Source organism: Ipomoea triloba, chromosome 8, assembly GCF_003576645.1.
Source record: "Ipomoea triloba cultivar NCNSP0323 chromosome 8, ASM357664v1".
NCBI lineage: Eukaryota > Viridiplantae > Streptophyta > Magnoliopsida > Solanales > Convolvulaceae > Ipomoea > Ipomoea triloba.
In genome coordinates, this window is record NC_044923.1 from 5,075,632 (window position 1) to 5,096,453 (window position 20,822).

General features: G+C 35.5%; 2 protein-coding genes across 2 annotated transcripts; both read right to left on the minus strand.

Moving 5' to 3' along the window:
• Positions 1–523: 523 nt before the first annotated feature.
• Positions 524–3,953, minus strand: LOC116027389 (receptor protein-tyrosine kinase CEPR1-like). Its single transcript, XM_031268977.1, has 2 exons — positions 1,279–3,953; positions 524–1,101 (listed from the first exon to the last, which is right to left on the minus strand). Exons 1-2 carry the CDS (start codon positions 3,878–3,880, stop codon positions 710–712), a joined length of 2,994 nt encoding a protein of 997 aa, XP_031124837.1. The 5' UTR covers positions 3,881–3,953; the 3' UTR covers positions 524–709.
• Positions 3,954–9,950: 5,997 nt separating this feature from the next.
• LOC116027416 (receptor-like protein kinase 7) lies at positions 9,951–14,569 on the minus strand. Its single transcript, XM_031269034.1, has 3 exons — positions 13,621–14,569; positions 11,365–13,064; positions 9,951–10,513 (listed from the first exon to the last, which is right to left on the minus strand). Exons 1-3 carry the CDS (start codon positions 14,460–14,462, stop codon positions 10,134–10,136), a joined length of 2,922 nt encoding a protein of 973 aa, XP_031124894.1. The 5' UTR covers positions 14,463–14,569; the 3' UTR covers positions 9,951–10,133.
• Between the last annotated feature and the right edge of the window lie 6,253 nt (positions 14,570–20,822).

The following is a 20,822-nucleotide window of genomic DNA, read 5'->3' on the forward strand; positions in this document are numbered from 1 at the left end:
ATATGTATAGAGGTAAGATCAAATGTGAACCGTTGCTTGCATGCGAACAACAAACTGCAAAATCTAACATTACAAAATTCATAATTATTACAGAAATGCATGTTTCCAAGGTGCGGCACAATCACTTATCCGTAAACACACACAATAGGTAGTAATTCGCACATTCACACGAAAGAGGTGATTCTCACTTAATTACTGTTCTATGCCAACAAAATTGAAGTCAACTATATAAAAGATGCTCTTCAAATCTTCAATCAATCTTCCTCCATTTTCTTCTCCCTTTCCATGGTGAACAAAAGGTCCCTCCATCATCAAATAATTCTCCCATTTAGAATCAAGAATCCACCCATCCCCTCCATATACAACAAAACATACAGCATCCTCCACCTTCACTAGCATATATCTCTTCCTTTATTTATTTCTTTATTATTGTGTCCCTCTTGCATAAAGAAAAAGAGCAACAAAACAGGTTCTTAAAGCTACTAGCTGGAGAATTTTTTATGCCTGTGAGTGGGTCAGTCAATGAAAATAAAGCAGTTTATATTCATAAAATTCCATATCATATATATCATGTACTTAAAATAAAGCAAAGCTTATATACACTATTAGTACACTATATATGACTACTACTTTTCTGCAAATTAAAGAAACAAAAGAGGCTAATATTATGCTATAGTCTCTCCATTAGATCAATGGTCATACATGTCCTTTAATTTGGCTTCATTATCATCACATTATCCTTTTCTTTGGTCTTATTCGAGGACGAGAGCTTGCAGCAGTCGAATCTGCAGGGATCGGCCTCGATGAGCTGCTGCACGACCTCGTTCATTGTTGGGCGAAGGGCGGGCGTTCTGCAGGTGCAACGGATGGCGATCCGGAGCACCTTCATCATGTCTTCCTTGAACCATCCCGACACGCGTTTGTCCAGGGCCTCGTACGCCTCTTCCTTCGTCTCCACCTTGGTCGAAACCCAATACACGATGTTCTTGTTCTCCCCAAACTCTGCCTCCACCGGCTTCTTCCCCGTTATCACCTCCAGCAACACCACCCCGAAGCTGTACACATCGCACTTGGTGGTCGCCTTTGAAGAATATGCATATTCTAATGTTAAAACAACACAAACATTAGTTAGGATTGTCAAATTGGACTAACAAACAGAATAACCATAACTGTAAGTCTCAACTAAAAGTCTAAGCTGACAAGTCAGGAGAACTGTATGTCTGAACTCTGAACTAAAAGTCTAAGCTGATAGTTAGACTGGCTGCAGGTTTAGATTACCTGGAGCCAAGTAACCATATGTTCCTGCAATGACTGTGGTGGTGGAATCTTTGCCTCCTCTAGCCTGCAAAACTTTGGCAATGCCAAAATCTGCAACTTTGGGATGGTAATCGATATCGAGAAGGATGTTGGTGGACTTGATATCTCGATGAATAATGGGTCGAAGAAGATCGTGATGGAGGTAAGCTAGTCCCTGAGCGATCCCGAGACAAATCTGATACCGAGTAGGCCAATCCAAAACCATCTTTCCTTTGTGAAGAGCATCCCAGAGGTTCCCATTAGGCATGTACTCATAAACCAGCAAATTGCAGTCCAAACTGGAGAAATAGCAATACAGCTTCACAATGTTCTTGTGTCTTATGCTGCCCAGAGTCTCAACCTCAGTTTTCAGTTCCTTGTCTATCACTATCTCGCCTTCATCAGACACCGAATCTTTCCCTTTTCGACTCCACAGCCTCTTCACAGCGATGGCCTCCCCGTTCCCCAGCTCGACTTTGTAAACCGTCCCTGATCCTCCATATCCCACTATGTTCTTCTCCACCATGCCTTCAAAAATCTCGCGCTGCTCGAAGCTCAGCCTGTGGAAGCTCTTGAGATCGTACGAGAAAACCGAGGATGATAAGCTATCCTCATGGACTGTCATCTCCCTCTGTTGACTACACCATCTTTTCAGGAATAAAACAATCCCAACTATCACAATTCCCACTGAAATCCCCACAACCCAAATCAAATTCACCTTTTTCCCATCACAGGATTCTGAGCAAAGAGGGAAGCTTGAATCTGATGAGTTTAAATAGGCAGGAACACAAAGTGAAGGGTTCCCTGAAAAGCTCTCTAGCACACCCCCCATTATGAAGGAGATTGGGATAGCACCAGACAACATATTGTTCGAGAAATTCATCGAATTTGGCAAGAGTTCACCAAGGCTTTCTGGGATACCCCCAGTCAAGAGATTGCTAGACAGATCAAGATAATTTAGGGATTTTAAAGAAGACAATGAGTCTGGAATTGAAGCCGTGAACTCGTTACCTTGTAGAAGCAACACATTTAGCCTCTTCAGGTTCCCGATTTCGGATGGAATTGGGCCTGACAAGAGATTACTGCTGAGATCAACCTTAACAAGATTGATAGCCCCAGTGATTTCAGATGGCAGCATGCCTGAAATGCTGTTGCCTTGAATGAAAAGCTCTGACAAGTTCTTAGCACTCCCAATCGTCCTCGGGATCGAGCCATTCAAGCGATTGTAACTAACATCAATGATTGAAGCATGTGGGAGACCAAATATCCCTTCTGGGATCTTTCCCTCTAACAAATTGTTACTAACTCTGAACCGGATAAGAGTCAGGCATCTCCCATAGCTCTCAGGGAGCTCTCCTGAGAACTTGTTTTGCAGCAAAAGAATGTAAATCAGCTTACCTCCCATACACAGCTTCGGGGGCAACTTCCCGGAGAACTGATTCTCGGACAGGTCCAAGGCTTCAAGTGCAGACGAGGCCCCGAAGTTCTGTGGCACTTCTCCAGAGAGGTAATTGGTGTAAAGCGACAGGATTCTCAGGGTCGTCGAGTTTGCAAGAGCAGCCGGGAATTCTCCCGAGAGGGTGTTGTTGTAGACCTGCAAGACTTCCAAATTGGGAAGCAAGCAAATCGAGTCTGGGATTTTGCCTGTTAATCTATTCACAGACACATCAAAGTCCCTGAGTTTAGTCAGGTTCCCGAGCTCCTCAGGGATTTCGCCCTCGAGCTGATTGTAGTAAAGCTCGAGCAATTCCAGGTTCTTGAGTCTCCCCAGCTCCCCTGGAATCCTGCCCACCAGGGAATTCCCACTAAGTTCCAGGTCCACAAGGGAACTCATGTTCCCAATTGCTGCTGGGATCCTCCCTCTCAGCATACAGGTAGTTAAGATCAAAGATTTCACCTTTGTCAGCCTGGAAATCCCCTCTGGGAGCTCCCACGGATTGAACCCCCCGTTTTCGTTGAAGACCAGAGCCTCCAGGTTTGTGAGATTGGTGAAAGACATGGGGAAATCACCTGTGAAGAGATTATAGGAAAGATCAAGAGCCCTCAGGGCTTGCAGAGGGGACAAATCTGGCAATGTCCCTGTCAGATTTGTAGCAGTCATGTTAAGCTCTTCCAAGAAACTGCAGCTAGTGATGCTGCCTGGAAAGCCGCCATGGAACTTATTGTGCCCGAGGCGAAGAACTCTCAGTTTCGGGAGATAATAGCACACATCTCCAGGGAATTCGCCTGAAATCGACCACCCCGACACATCAATTTTCACCACATACCCTTCATCATCACAAACAACCCCTCTGTACTCACACACAGCCTTCCCATCCCATCTCCCCATGAAATTCCCACTCAAAGACTTCTTCATCACACTGAAAAACTCAGACTGCTCATCTAATCTTGCCTGATTTGAGCTGGAAACTGAGTACAATAGCAGAAGGAGGAGGAAAGAGATTTGGTGAAGAGCCATTTTGTGAGGGAAAAGTATTGTTTTTTGTGTGTGGATAATGATGAAAATGGATGAACAAGTTATGGTTAGTTGTTGCAGAGAAAGCAGGGAAGAAATATATAAATGGGAATTGAAGAGTGATGGCATTATTGGGTGCAATGGTGTGTATGATATAAGGAGAAAAAGAAGGTTCCTGCAATGGTGTAGTGAGAGTGAGAGATGAGAAGTGCGTATCTTTGCATAAAGAAGCTTTTATGTTTATACCCCCACCACTGCACCGTAGAGAATAACATCAATACACCTCCTTTATACTCTGATGACATTCTCAATACCCTGCATTTGTATTTCTCATAGAGGATGATACGTGTTGGACTTCGATTTTATGCTGCGTTCCATCCAATACCTATTTAAGTTACATTTGGGGTTCGGGTTGCTAGGCAGTGCGGCCCCACGGTATGGTACAAGGGTAATTTTGTATATGTATATGTTTAGAGTTACATATAAATATTTATATGCTGCTTATAACCCTTAATGATCAACCAGTACAATTAATAAAAGAGTGAGTCTTCTGTGGGACCGTCTCATAAATCCTTATATGTGAGACGTGTCGAATATGGAAATGTAATACTTTTGTTGGAAACCTTATCATGATGGAAGGAGAGAATTAGAGAGAAATGAATTGTAATTCAGTGAAAAAAGGATAAGGTAGGAATTCAATAGAAATGGAATGACGGAGAATTAAAAGGAAAGAGGTGAATAAAGACTAATGTCCTTATATAATAATAATAATAATAATAAGGGTAAAATCGTAATTTATTGTGAAATTCCAATTCCACTACTTCCCTAGACAATTCCCGGCTCCAACCAAATAAAGAAATTTTTATTCTATGGAGTTTGGTAGGAATGAAATTGCAATTCCATCCTACCAAACATCCTAACAGAGTCAGTGGTACTCAAAAAAACAAAAAACAAAAAAAAAAAACATCCCATAATAGGATGCAGGGCAACACTCCATTGTACAGTAATTTTGTACATGTACATGTACATGTTTAGCCGTCTTGTAACCGTGTTCGATCTATCACAATTAACAAAATAACAACTTTACTCCACATAAATCTTGTCTTCTTTACTTTCCGTCATTGTTATTGATTCTTGTTACACAGAGCCTCTTGATAAGAATGATTAGAACTTTTGAGAGACCTCAAGTGCTGCAAGATCACTTGATCAATCCTCCATTGGCAGCATCATATATAGCTCATCAAGTAATTTTATAAGCATAATGTGTTGCAGTCATGTAATGTTAGTGCTGAAATTATATTATTGGGTACAGGGACCCTCAGGGCTTTTATCTTTCCTTCTTCCATTCATCTTGTGACATGCACTGCTCTTTTAGAACCTACTTTAATGGTGGATGATTGAACATCATCAGATGAGAACAAACATGTGGCATTATTGTACTGCAAGTAGTTAGTACTTTAATATGGGCTTTTAGTAGGGAAGGCAATGCATGTTATGTGTAGTCTCAACTCAGAGAGCATCAAGTTTCAGCAGGTTGACCTTTTAGGACCATTGATAATTAACAACCAACATGGAATGGAAATCTGTCTTGTTTGCTTTTGTATTGTGAAAATGGATAAATCTTGAATTACTTTTCAGCTTTTACATTACAATTTTATTGGGCGAGGAAAATCGTAAAGAATTGCACTCCAATCTCGAGAGTCTTCACTGTTTCTATTTTGGAGACAATATAAATGAGGTAAATCGCAAGCTTATTTGTATTAGTCAATCGGTTGAACTATATCCTGAGGGAGGGGCCATTTATCTTTTTTTCCAAAAGGTTGAATTCCCAATCCCAAGGGCCCCCACGCTCCGGCCCGACAGAACTTTTGAGAAAATGTAAATCATGGTAACTCAACTGAATCATAGAGGCTATACATTTGCTCACTGCGCACAAGGAGTCCCCTCACTCTGAGAGGTTACTCCCACAGGCTATACATTTGCTCACTGCGCACAAGGAGTCCCCTCACTCTGAGAGGTTACTCCCACACTGTCGCTGGTGAGACTCGAGGTCTCTTCTCCCAAACTTCACCCCTATGACCAATTGAGCTGCCCATGCGAGCAAGGGGCCATTTATTTTGATCATATATATAATTGCTCTTACAGTTAAATTTTTACCTGATATCCTATGGGCCATTATTTTATCTAAACGAATTGCACCACAATCATGAGAGTCTCCACTGCCCCTATTCTGGAGACAAAATAAATGAGGTAAATCATGAGCTTATATAGTTGAACTATGTTCCAAGGACAGAAGTCATTTATGGTCAAATTATTACATGCTACCTAGAGACCATTATTTATCTTAAAGAATTGCACCCACCCTAATTTCGAGGGTCTCAACCGCAACTATCCTTGAAAACTAAATAAATAAAATCCCAAACTTATTTGTATTAGTCAACCAATTGAACTTTGCTTCGAGCAGGACTATTTATCTTTCCCGGGTCCTTCTTGATCTTCTCAGCAAACCAACACAAGTGAATCAAGAATTGGAGATCATTAATTAGATCACTCACTCAGTTATGGGATCTTGCATAAAAGTTTTGATTGTATCATGCTGTCACTTCCTCATGCCATGGCTGCATCATTCATAACCTTAAAATCTGCAAAATCTAATGTTTGGAGGAAAGAACAACAAATTAAAGAAACCCATCCATCAAAAACATTAAAACGTACAATAATGAAAATGTTCAAGAATGAGTAATCTGTTGACTTCATAAATTGGAATATCTACCGGATAAGAAACTCCATTGTTGACAGTGGCAGGCCATAGATGCCCACTCTTCTCAAATGTGCCACTTCAGAATCTCTTCTCTTGAATTGCTACTTTTCCATTTTATTCTCTCTATTTTTCTTCTTTTTTTATTTTTTCCTTTCCATGAAGTTAACAGGTCCTGGGAAGAGAATTAAAGTTGTCAATGAGAAGATAAAGATGGCAAAGATTTTTTAGAAATTTTTTTTATAATATGTTCGTTAGGCCGCGGCCAGGAGCAGGTTATTCTCTTTGATCTTTTAATATATTTTGTGAATAAAGGGATTTTTTAAATAAGTTTTTATGCTTTAGCAAGTCAATTTGTAATCATGTTTAGGAATAAATTACTCTGATTATTCTATGATTTATTCCATAATGGAGAAGGCATTCTTCCTCGTTCAAATATTTTAAATGTTTTTTTTGGCATCTTGGAATTAACCCACTAAATCCATCCAAAGAAAATGCCTTATATGGTGACATATATATAGTAGTATAATAATAAAATAATGTTTTCAAATGTTTTTATCCTCACAGTTCTTTTTTAAAATGTAAAACGTAAGTTCATGTTTATCATATAAACTGGTTGAAAAAGAAAAGGCAAAAAATCAATTTTATTTAAGATCGTATCGTGTGCAGCAAATAATGCTTTTTAGTGAATATATAATATTTTTTGTTGGGTTAATATAAACGCTTTCTATTGGATCGATTTCACGTAAAACAATCTTACACAAATTTTATAATAAAAAGTAATATGTAACAAAAATACATTTTTTTTATAAAGATGTAATAATGTAAAGAGTATTGGAGAAGGTCTAATCCAATTAAACCTCACCTAAAATAGCATGCACAATATTTTATATGAGAAAATATTTAATATATCGTCGAAACATAGCATATACAGGGTCACAAGTGGGTAGAGCATAATTTTCATACCAAAAGGTCATAAGTTCAATAATTCTAGTTAGCACTCTTTCGATCGAGTTCATCCCACAGGATCTTTATAGTATACCTCTCTTGTGTGATTTGTATATTATTACACAAGCGTTATTTATCAGGTGCACACCCTCAGATATTAACTGTGAATTTTCCTCGTCATTTAAAAAAACGCACAAAGTGAGTCACATCATTAAAATAAAATTGACCTTTGGTCAAATTGTTTCAATTCGTGTAATAATATATTCTTTCAATAGTAATGTTTACTTATCAAAAATAAATTTTAACTTAGTAAAATAAAAAACCAACTCTGATAATACAACTACTTTAGAGCTCATAAGGAATGATTGCCGGTCCTACTTGACACGAACATGATTTTTTTATAAATATTCTTAAAATTATACCATAATCATAATTATATGTCAAACACTCAACTTATGAACCTTTAACTTTAACAAATTATGTACCTACATGTGTAAGTTAATGTATCTAAGTTAGCAAATTATGTGCATACTTAAAATGTGAATGTTGATCAAACGAAGAAAAAAAAAAGTCACCCTAATTTAAACAAAACAATATCATTTTAAACCAAGGTCCTCAATATAATTTGTACAATTCAACAAAGTAGTCCTTTCCATAACTTGAGTGGCAAATTATATTGTGGACTATAGTCTATATTGCAAAGTAAACCACGGATAAAAGTTCATTTTTATTATACTAAATGTTCATTTTTAATGTACTAAAAGTTTACTTTTAAGTTGTATACATAAAAATGAACATTCAACACACAAAACATGAATATTTAATATAGTAAAAATTAATTGAGTATATTAAAAATAAATCTTATGTAAATAATTCATTTTATAAGATGGACATGGTCTGATTGAATTTCACTGGATTATAAGCCATCAACAAATTTGGCCCAATTGACTTTATGACCTCACAAATTTGTAGGCCCATTTCAGTCAGCCTTTAAAAAACTCTCCACATGTTAAAATTTGTAACTCTTCAACAACATTTCTTTTTAATTTTTTATTTTAAGCCCAAAGGCCTAAGGCCCAATTGCTATATCATGGACGTACTATAGTTCATATTGTATTGTAAATTTTGATATAAAAATTATATATTTGCAATTAACACATGTTGTATCAATTGTTATACAGTGGACCATGGTTGTCAAATTAAACTCTAGTATCATTAAAATGATACTTCAATATTGCTATACTGAATCTAGTGTGTGAAAAATGTTAAGTTGTTTGTATGAATCTTTTGTATTGAATATCATTAAAATAACATTTATCCATCTCTAAACTATTTAAAGTGGATATCCTCTTTCAACTGCCCTTTCATATTTTATTGTGCTTCAGATTTGTATCACGAGATCAAAAGATAAGTACACAAAAACTTTCCCATACATTATTAGGTTATCTTTATCCCAGCAAATCTCTCACACTCTCAAAAATGGGTCTCACCTCCATATCATCCAATTTGCAATTCATTTATTATTCATATTACATCCATGCAAATCCAATCAACTCTAACAAGTGGATCCCAATGTCATATCACCTTAAATAAATAAATAAATAAACAACAAAAGAAATAAACAAAAAAATTAAAAAATAAAAATAAAAAAGTACAAAAAGTTACCGCTGCCGTGCGGCAGCTTTTGTACGGATTGCAAATTTGTAATCCACATCATCATTTAAAAATAAATAAATGTGTTAAATTGGTGCCACATCACCTTGCCAATACCATATTGGCAAGGGATGTGGACAGCCTTATCACTTATATCTCTATATGAGTTCCACCTAACAAAACTAGTGAGTTCATCAAAATGATTCAAATCTTCCTAAATAATTCAGATTGCTCTGCGTTGTCCAAGTGTATATAATAAGATGCTAATGAAGTTGAATAAATATATTTATAACAAAAAGCCAAGTTGTGACCTTGCAATCCTTCCTCACCGACTTTGTGTTGATGCACCAACAAAGAATATAATGTTAGGTTGGATGACGAGGGGCCAGGAGATTTCCTCAATTTTAAGTAAAGTTAAATAAAGGTTCTAAGGTGGGTCTCTTGTTGTGTGTCGACGGCACCACAAGCAGTGCTTTAATGAGATTAATGATGTTTGACATACATGCTTAACAGACTTTCAGATTTTGAGCCACTTCTTAACCTAAATTTGTGAGAACCACTTAGAGTAGATTGCTACCCAGTATTCTATAACCAAGTTTGATTGATATGATATTTACTTTTGTACACAACTTTCTTCGATGACCATTTTTAAGTAAAGTTAAAGGTTCTAAGATGATGTCTTGCTTGTTATGTTGCTGTGACGGCACCACATAAGTAGTACTTTAATGAGATTAATGATGTTTGCCACACATGCTTAACAAATTTGGGCTTTCAGGTTTTGAGCCACTTCTTGACCCAAATTTGTAAGTTGATTAGGTTAAACCAGTTAGAGTAGATTAATTGCTACCCAATATTCTATCACCAAATTTGATTAATATAATATTTACTTTTGTACACACCTTTCTTGGATGAGCATTTTTACATCTCACCCTTGTGACTATACTCCTATGGAACAAAATGTAGAGAAAAAGTAATTTGGCTAATATGTCACAACACCCAAAATTTACTTTCACAATAAGTGATCTAAGGAGTGCAAGACTCAAATTTCTCATCATCACCTTCTTTGCTGACTATAATCCCCAGCACCCTGCAAGGCTCTGCATCTTCTAGCATTTTAACCACATTCCTCATGCTTGGCCTTAGGTTGGGAAGCCTAGAAGTGCACATATTGGCAATCTTTAGGACCTTCACTGCATCTTCTATGTGGGGTGCTTGGATACTTGGATCAATTATGCTTAGCACACTCTCTTTGTTCTTCAGCTTGTTGCCCACCCATCTCACAATGTCATTGTTGTCTCCATACTCTGGTTCTATTGGCCTTTTCCCCGACACGAGCTCCATCAGTACCACTCCGAAGCTGTACACGTCGCTCTTCTCGTTCACTTTGTGCGTGTATCCGTATTCTGCATTGTTCATGCAACAAAAGTCATGTTTATCAGCTCATATAGGTTATTTGGAAGGGAGAATTCACGTGATCCTTAAGTTATAAAGTAATAATGAATATCCCCTTGTCTTATAAGGGTTACCATTTTTAATTTTTGAGTTGTTAGTATAGTGACACTTAGTAAAATTTACTATTATTTTTCAAAAATCTTCATTTAAGACAATTATTAATAGAATTTTACCTCATATTTCTTTTCTCCCACCCAAATTACACTCCAACTTTATAGTTTTGTCTAGAAACACAAAAATGTAGACCATTGACCTCCATTAAACTAATAAAAATTTAGTGAAATATATGGAAGTCAATGGTTTGCATTTTTTGTCACTAAACTATGAAGTTGGGATGTTACGTATAAGAAAAATAGATATATGAAGTAAAATTTAATTAAGATTTCTATTTTTTTTAAAAAATACAACAAGAAAGTGTAACAGATCAATCATTAGAATGACCAAAGATGTCACTTTACAATAACTTAATGACTAAAAATTGTGACCCTTGTAACACAAGAACCTGCTATTATCTTATCTCACGTATCAAAATGCAAATTTCTGGGGGCAATCATAACCAAGTTGGTCAAATAAACACAAGATTATAAGTTTGATTCCCAACGGGAGCAACCTATTGAGCTTATTGGTTTAAGCCAAGTAACTATGGCTAACTTAGGCTAGTTTGCATTCTTATGATCATTTGTCACCTAGAATCACAAGATGGGCTTTATTCTGTACACATCCAGCGCGTTTTTCCAGTCACCTAAAAATGCAAATTTCCCTATTTGGAATGAATGCTAAATGAAGGGTTGAGTGTGCATACCTGGGGCAATGTATCCATGAGTCCCGGCAATGACATGACTTGAATCTTTGTCCAACTCTGGCCGTACAATCTTAGCAAGACCAAAATCTGCGATTCTGGGCTTGAAATGCTGGTCCAATAAAATATTACTAGACTTCACATCCCGGTGAATCACCGGCCGGTCACAGCAGTGGTGCAAATACTCCAATCCCCTGGCACCGCCGACCGCAATCTCGTACCTCGTCGACCACCCAAACTCCGCCTTCCGACAGCCGTGCAACCGCTCCCATAAACTCCCGTTCGGCAAATACTCGTAAACCAACAGGCTCGAATCCTCGCTGGTTATGCTGCAATACAGCTTCACAAGGTTAACATGTCGAATTGAGCTCAGAGTTTGCACTTCCGCTTCAAATTCCTTTGATTTCGTCCCACGTTTCCCCAGCATCGGAGTCGTGGACCCCAGCTTTGTTTCGCCGGAGTTCATGATATGTTTCACCGCCAATTCTTTGCCGGTTCTGAGGACCACTCTGTACACGCTGCCGGAACCGCCTTTTCCGATTAGATTCTCTTTCTTGATCCCATCGAGGATTTCATCTTCCGTGAAACTCAATAAATGGAAAGATTTCATTTTCCAAGAGTCTTCCTTTAAAGACCGCTCCCCATACTTTTCGCTCTTCTTCTTTAAGTAGAGGAAATAGGCTATTGAAATGAGGATCGCCATTGGAATAGCCACTAAACAGAACAAAAGAGGGTAGAGATTATGAGGTTTGGAGAATTCCCTTGAACACCGCCGGAAAAACTTTATGTTTTCACTGCAGAGACCGTTGTTTCCAGTGAAGCTACCGTTATACGCCTCGATGGAAAGAGATTCCGGTATGGGGCCGGTTAGTTGATTGTTGGAGAAATCTATGAGGTTGAGCTTTAAAGACGATAAGGTCTCTGGGATTTGACCGAAGAGTTTATTTCCCGACACGTTTAACGATGTTAAGGTCGGTAGAAACCCTAGAGACGCGGGGATTTTTCCGGTGAGGGAATTTTGAGCTATGTTTATGTCACTAAGGGAGATACAAGAGCCTAATGAATATGGAATTGAACCGGAGAATTCGTTGTTTGATAAATGAAGGGTATTGAGCTTTTTAAGATCTCCAATAGTGATTGGAATTTCACCTGAGAATTGATTGTTGCTCAGATCGATTGAAACCAAGGCCGAAGCTCCAGAAATTTCCGGCGGCAAATCACCGGAGAGTTTGTTATTACCCAGAAATAACTGTGCCAAGGCCTTTGCATTTCCAATACCTGAATTTAAAGAACCTTCAAACCCATTGTTCCTAATATCTATGATTTCAAGATTAGGCAGACCCCAAATCCCACTAGGAATTACGCCGGAAAGTGAATTATTGCTCACTCGAAAACGCTGGAGACTCGTGCAATTACCATAGCTTTTCGGGATTTCTCCAGTGAAGTTGTTCTGAAGAACCAAAAGCCTTCTTAGCTTCCCCTGATTGCACATCTCCGGCGGAATTGGCCCCGTGAAGGAATTCTCCGACACGTCAATGAGGTCAAACTCCGCCCACGACCCAAGCTTTAAAGGCAGTGGTCCGGTGAGTTGGTTACCGTATAGTGACAACCCAATCAGATTCTTGAACTCTCCCAACTCCGTCGGGACTTCACCGAAAAATTGATTGTAAAAAAGCTGTAGACTAACGAGCTTATTCAAGTACCTGCATTATAATTGAATAGTAGTATTAAAAAAAAAAATTGTAATAATATTTAAAAAGAGTTAATACTCTATATAGTTCCCAACTATAGTAATTTTACTCAATTTAATTTTAAATAACTTTTTGTGCTCAGTTAAATCCTCAACTTTGATAAATTTACTCAATTTAGTACTTTGTTAAAAAATTTGTTAGTGAACGGTTAGACATAGGGTCCTAATGGTAATTTCTCATCTTTCATCTCATTTGGGATGATTCATTCTTCTCCCCCTATTAAAATTCAGGCAGAAATGTAAATCTTCATACCCAAATACTTATTTATTCATGGATCTTAATAATAAGGGGAAGAAGAAAGAATCATGAGATGAAGGATAAGAAATTACTATTAGAACTTTATTTCTAACCATCAACTAACAGAATTTTAACAAATGACTAAATTGTGTAAAATCATCAAAATTGAGAATTAAATTGATCACAAAAAATTATTTAAAATTAAATTAAGTAAAACCAAGGTAGTCTATGACTATATTCTATTAAAAAAAAATTGAGTTTATTCAAGTACCTGATTTCAGATAGATCACCGGTGAGATTATTTATTGAAGCATCCAAGAATTGGAGATTGGAGAGGTTTCCGAACCCCACGGGGAACTTTCCGGTGAGATGGTTCTGGTAAAGTTCAAGTTGCCATAGTTTTTTGAGGTTAGAAATTCCAGAAGGAATTTCGCCGGAAAGATTATTCATTGCTAGCTCTAAGTTTGTGAGCTCCGTCAAATTCCCAATTCCGGCCGGGATTTCCCCTATAAGACTGCAATTGGATAAGTAGAGCCAATTCAAGCGTGTAAGCTTCGCAATCCCCTCCGGCACTGAAGTTTCCTCAAACGGATTATCGCCGAGACTAAGAACTTCTAGCTTAGTCATATTGGCCACAGAATCCCACGGGATTCTCCCGGAGAATCCACTGCGATTCATGTACAAATGAGAAATCTTACTGAGAGATGGAATCTCCGGGATTGATCCGGCGAACAAATTATTCCCGAGGTCCAATAATTTCAGCCCAACGCACTTATCCAACTGCCCCCCGACTTTTCCGGAAAGTTTGTTATTCCCGAGCGAGAGCTTCTCCAAGGCCTCCAAACCGCAAATCAAATCAAAAGGAACAGAGCCGGTGAGGTTCCGGCGAGACAGCTCGATTTCTACGACGGCGCCATTAGATCCGCACGTGATTCCGGCGAAGGCGCAGAGCGGCGTATCGGCGTTCCACGTGTCGAACGCGTCGGTAACGGAGCTCTGGAAGGCGGACTTGATGGATAGGAGAGTTTTAAGCTCTTCGGAGAAGGCAACGGAGAAGAAGAAGAAGAAGAAGAAGGCGGTGAAGATTGGCCGGAAAATCACGGCGGCCGCCATTGTTAGACAGTTATGATTCTTTGTTTTTGTCTTCCGTCAGTGGAAAGACGTGAGTGAGAGGAAGACGCAACAGAGTAGCTTTGTAGTTTAAACGATTGCCGCCTTTCAAATGACTACTGTTTCCTTTATTATAGATAAATTATTACTTTATGCTCCTTAAATTACATAGTAATTGTAAGTTTAGTTCTATAATTATCATTTACCACTTAATTAGTTACAATAATAGTTATTTTTTCGTATCCAAAGTTTTCAACGTCAGACACCGTGACTAATTCCGTCGCTGAATTGTAGGTATTTTCATTAGGTGAGACAGTTGACCAGAAAATTTAAGATAGAACAAAAAATCGCTTGTAAAAATTACATTTTTTGTCCTAATATATATGTGAAGAATGAAAATAACTATTTTTGACCAATTAAAGGATAAATTTAAAATTAATAATAATAATTCAATTTTAAAGTAATATAGCTGTCAAGGTTCAGTCCAAATTGCTCCCTCATATAAAAAGTTGTGGGTTCAAGTCGAAAGTAGTTATGAACAGATATCGCATTGTAATATTCCAAAAAAAAACTAGGATATAGCTATCAAAGACAGAGATGTTTTAGGTGGAGTATGAAATATAAAAAGTGGGAGTTAGAATTAGAAGATTTTGTTTGGCAGACAGAGACACATCAAAGAATCGGATTTTCCGAGAAGAAGACAACAACAATTGGAGGAACCATAGCATAGGTGCCGTGATGAAGCAAGAAACACCAAACTGCTCGTCTCTTCTGTTCTGTTCAATGTTCATCAAAAAGCCTTTTAATTTGGTCCTTAAAGTTATACATACGCATGCATCGACCTCTTTTGACTTGTTAATACACTGATGTTTTTAGTGCACAAGTATTTGGGTTTGTTAAGGAAGGTATATCCAACATCATTTACCTTTTTCATCAACATTTCAGAGTTAGAGCAGTAGAGTCCTCAAGGTTAAGTAGTGATTCATTCTTACTTTACAATCCATCAATTATATTAAAACGCTAATATGTTAAAAAATTCAGGCAAGTTTTAACTATATTATTAGGAATCGAAGGAACAAGAGTGATTTAAAAAATAATAGTTATATACCAAAAGCAACAAAAATGAAACTTAGGGATCAATCCAAAAGTGTCATAGTATAAGAATCTTAAGATCAAAAGCACAAAATTCATGTCAAGATAATGATAATTTATGTTGACTTTATAATTTTTAATTAAAACACATAACATTACACATTTCTATTTGAAAAGTAGTTCAGTTTATTTGAATTATTGAATATAAACCATTTTTGAAAAAAAAAAATAGAAGAAAGAATCTAGCTTTATATAAATAAAAATGAAAATAAAAAACATAATTCTTCAAGAAAACATATATATATATCTATATGTGTGTGTGTGTGTGTGTGTAATATGCTAGCAATAATAACATCTTAGTTGGTTAGGTGAAACTCCATGAACATTCATTATCATATTTATATATTAAATATTTTTGCCATTTTTTGGCCCGTGCATAATGCCTAATAGCACATAGCCTTGATTTTAGAGTGCTCAACATTTATTTTTGACTTAACTATTTACTAAAAAAAAAAAAAAAAAAAAAAACTAACTGCAATTAAGTCCATATTCTTTCAAGCATCTTTCTATCTTGCAAACTTATTAGTTTTTTTTTTCCTCAAAAATCACGGACTACTATTGAAGATAGAAAGATTCTTCCTTCCTCCATTAATTTGACTAAAAAAAAGTGGAAGTCATGTTGATGTTAAATCTTTGATTGAGAATGCTTAATAAATGCTTTTCAGATGAATATTTGTATTTCATCATGGTTTTTTTTTTCTTCCAATTCGTGTATGTCATTTTCAAGTGCATTTGTCATTGTCTCATTGACTATAATTTGAATGAATTTCATAATATATATAGTGATGGTAATGACATTTAAATTTAGATAATTTATTGCCAGAAGGTTGAAACAAGAGAATAATTTTCAACTATAGTACAATTGCCATTGACTAATGACTTATGAGTGTACATATATCTCAAGATAGATCAACGTCCTTTTTTTTTTAACGAGAAAATTATATTTGTAGCACTTAAGCTAATTGATCACAAATGATTACAAGGAGTTAAATCAATCTATCAGCTCAAACTGAGAATGTCAATAGACATCTTTCACAAAGCATCAATTTGAAATTTTGCCCGACCAACTCAACTAAGATAATGTCATTTTGTTTAATTTGTTTTTTATTTGAGATCGACGAATAATTAATGAAAATTAAGATTTTGTTGTTTAATTAATGTCATACTGGGCACAAAAAATCTGACTATGATCAAGGTATACAAATCCTGTCAGTACTCAACAAAACAGATCACAAATAAAAATAAATAAAAATCTTGTTTGGTGTAGGAAATCACATCTAATCACTCACGGGTGTAATCAAAATAGAGAAAGAAATGTGCGTATAGGGAACTCAATTGGTCACAGAGATAAATTTTAGAAAAAAATCAAAGATCGAGTCTCACTAACAGTGGTATGGGAGTAACCTTCCAAAGTAAAGGAGCTCCTTATGCACAATAAGCAAAAGTCAAGCATTTGTGTTCTTACATGATTTACATATTCTCAAATATTTTGTCGAGCTAGAGTGTGAGGCCCTTGAAATTGAGAATTTAACTTTTGGGAAGAAAATTGAGAAAGAAATAAAATATTTGCAGTTCACACTATATATATAATGGAATTTAAATTTCATGAGAAAAAAAATCATATTCCATTGTTTTTTTGTTGGAAATTTTTGCAAAAATTCAAAAAATCAATTCAGAATATCTAAAATATCCAAATTAACTTTTTCTTTTCTCATATTAGGAATTAAATTTAAACTATTAAAACACTCTCCCACTAACCAAATATGGAAATTGACAGCTTTCAATGAATTATTGAAGAAAAACTTTTCTTTTATTGTGAACCAAATAAACAGATTGTTAGTTTAGATTATTTAATTTGGTGAGACATTATCACTATTATTATTTGGTGATTAAGAAAATCCGTAATCATTACTTGAAGGCATGCTGATACAGTTTTGAGGTTGTATTGTATGGATTGCGTGTTTTTACTAAAGTCAAGAGCTAAACTTCAGAAAATGGAAGAAGAAATACATGGATATATTTCGAGTGACAACTCAACTCCAGAAAAGGGGATAAAAGATGAGATTGTCACCGGACAAATTAACATATTCTTCACTCCTCTCTTCAAATACATTAGCAGCTATTTATACAGGATCATAAAACTACCCACTACCCCAGTATTGTGTTATAACTACCCACGAATCTTACTAATGATAATAATAACAACTAGAGTAACAGCGCCCCATGATTGTATCACATGCACCTACACATAAGTAAATTGTATTAAGAAGAGTGAAAAATTATGTTCGATAAAATTTTACTTCCGATTTTTTGATCAGTGAATCATGCTTCAATCACTTGGGAACTCATTTTAAGGCTTATTATTAGTAGTATTGTGAAAGTAATGATCTGAGCTTCTAGAAGATTAATGCCAGTGGGTGTCTTTTGACTATGTAGTAGTTAATTTGACCTGGAAACTATTATTGGGGAGACACGACAATACTAGGCAACAACCTCGTCATTTGTTGACATATAGCCTCGTACTTGGACCTTAAATTCGACCAATTCTTCTTTTCCTTTAAAAAAAGTAAATTACAGAAGAAAATTTACTCAAACTTTTGTTCTCTCACACTTTAATAATCCAACTGACTTGTTTTTGCAAATCTACAGATTTATAACTGATATAAATTATTATAGATAGTATTATTATGTGATTATTACATTTTTGATATGTTTTTTGAATATCTAATTAAGCATGATATAAATTGTATGTTTCCCGAATTATATTTTCTCTAGAGCTCTCTTTATGTGTAATAAAATTTTACATTTTTTTTTAACCAATAAAAAATGCAACGTACACAAGAGAACAAAAACAATTTGTAACGTACTATAACATTCATGATTCATGGTTTTATTTTGATTTGTTAGTGTTGAGTTTTATATTTTACATTCTTTTTTTTTTGTCTTTTAAGGATTAATTTTAAATATTAAATTTTATATTTTATACTTTTTGTAAAAACAATTTGTATCATAAAAATATTATGATATTTTATAATGTCTTTGATGGTTTTGTCAGGGCCGAGTCCATCATAAATCGTGCATGGAAGTATAACGGGGCTAGGAAAAAGTTGTTTTATTGCCTGATATGATGGAGGCGCTAGGCCCAAAAGAGTACCTCGGGATACTGGCTCAAAATGGGGGCCCAAAGAATACATATTAAATTTAGTCATCCGTTAGGAAAACCGTTAAATAACTATTAAATTTGAGGACAAATTTAAATTTTCAACTATTGATGGACGATTTTCTACATTATTTCAATAGTCGAGGGACTAATTTAAAAATTCACTATTTTGTGAATGCTATATTTGAAAAAAATTTCCTTTTTAATTTTCGGACAGTAGAATTACACTACAATAATATAGCACTAATTTTGTGTCTATTTTACACTTAATTTTTTATTTTCAAGATTTTCACTTGGATGAATATATATATATATATATATATATATATATATATATATATATATTTGTGTGTGTTGTTTCATTTAAACTTGTATTTATTCACAAGTTTTACTACCATGCATGCTCAAGTTTTAATATGCAGTTGTAAAATTATAACATGTGGCGTTCCATTAAATTGATTAACGTACAATTAAATAAATAAATATGAAACAACTTGATCTAATCTATGTCATATTTTTAATGTGTGGTCCAGTTGTTTGGTTAAAGCTATTAATTAATTCTCAGTATGGTCCAGTTGTTTGGTTATACGTCTATTGTCCCTTCTTGTATTGAACATTTGATTACTGGAGTTTAGTGTTTTTCCCTTTAAAAAAAAATGATGAGACATTCATCAATTCAAGAAATACATACAAAATAATGATACGCATCTAATGAAAATGAATGGCAAATAGCAATAGTAAAAGTGTATTAAAAAAACAAAAAAGCGTATTAAAAATTAATGTACTTTGTATCAGTGCAACCTAAGGTACGTGGATTATGCTCCGATCCATGGTATAATATGATTGGGCCACATGAAATATGGTTGTATAGAAGCAATTAATAATGAGGCATTCATCAATTCAAGAAGTACATACAAAATAATGATACGCATCTAATGAAAATGGATGGCAAATAGCAATAGTAAAAGTGTATTAAAAATTAATGTACTTTATATTAGTGCAAGGTACGGGGATTATGCTCCATGGTATAATATGGATAATATGATTGGGCCACATGAAATATGTTCGCATAGAAGCAATTAGTATATTGTATATGAGTCTCCAAACTTAAAAATGATTTCAAATACATGTCTCAAGTTTTATATTTTGCCAATGCAATACATCACATTTTATTCCATTTAAGTGTGAAGTTCTCTTTGTTTACAAATATAGAAGAATTCTCGTACATACAAATAAGTGAAGACTCATATGAAGAAGATCAATTATTAAAGTAAAAAAAGTTTCATGTATTTAAATTTTACTCTTTATTTGTAGAATCAGAAGTGCATAACAAATGACCATAGACCAATAAAGCTAATTTTAACTTTTAAGTAAAGCATAACTCCATAGATTTTATCTAATTCACTAGACTGATTAAACTAATAGTTCTACTATACGTATTTTCTATTTCTTTTCATCACGTTTATTTCCTAATGCGACAAAGAATGATAATTTCAATTTACAGCATCATGTGGCGATGTACAAGCAAATGCTGAACAAGTACGTAAGTTGTGAGTTGTGAGAGATTGACAAATGAATTATTGGCATAAAATAGTATTGGAGGAAGCTTGGGAGCCAGCAGCCATGGGTCTGAAACGAGGCAATTATATACTCAATAATACTAACTCACCAATCCACCACTACTGTCATGCCCAACCGCCAACCCAAATTATGCCACATAGCCCACCAATAATCATTTCATTGTCTAGAGCAACAGGGGAAATTTAAATAGATTTATTAATAATAGTATTATTATTATTTGAGAAGTTCTAAAGTACTAATCAACATCCTATCGCTGCATTGGTGTCAATCGCACTCATATAATTATGCACTTCACATAGGATTGAAAAGTACGGTTGCAGAAAATACAAACATGTCTACTTGCCAAACCGACAAATGACCTAGTAACCCGGTCAGGGTATAAAGAAAGATCAAAGATCGAAGGTTAGGAATAAGGTGTTCTCATAATCGGATATGGAGTACAAATTTTGCACTGGGATTTGTCAATATTA

What these genes read in the sequence shown, in the direction of transcription:
- LOC116027389 (XM_031268977.1), bottom strand. Translation starts at nt 3,880, where the DNA reads ATGCCATCACTCTTCAATTCCCATTTATATATTTCTTCCCTGCTTTCT. An exon ending in ATATGGTTACTTGGCTCCAG is followed by an intron (nt 1,102 to 1,278) that starts GTAATCTAAACC and finishes TTTTAACATTAG; the next exon opens with AATATGCATATTCTTCAAAG.
- LOC116027416 (XM_031269034.1), bottom strand. Translation starts at nt 14,462, where the DNA reads ATGGCGGCCGCCGTGATTTTCCGGCCAATCTTCACCGCCTTCTTCTTC. An exon ending in GGTGATCTATCTGAAATCAG is followed by an intron (nt 13,065 to 13,620) that starts GTACTTGAATAA and finishes ATTATAATGCAG; the next exon opens with GTACTTGAATAAGCTCGTTA. An exon ending in TCATGGATACATTGCCCCAG is followed by an intron (nt 10,514 to 11,364) that starts GTATGCACACTC and finishes TGAACAATGCAG; the next exon opens with AATACGGATACACGCACAAA.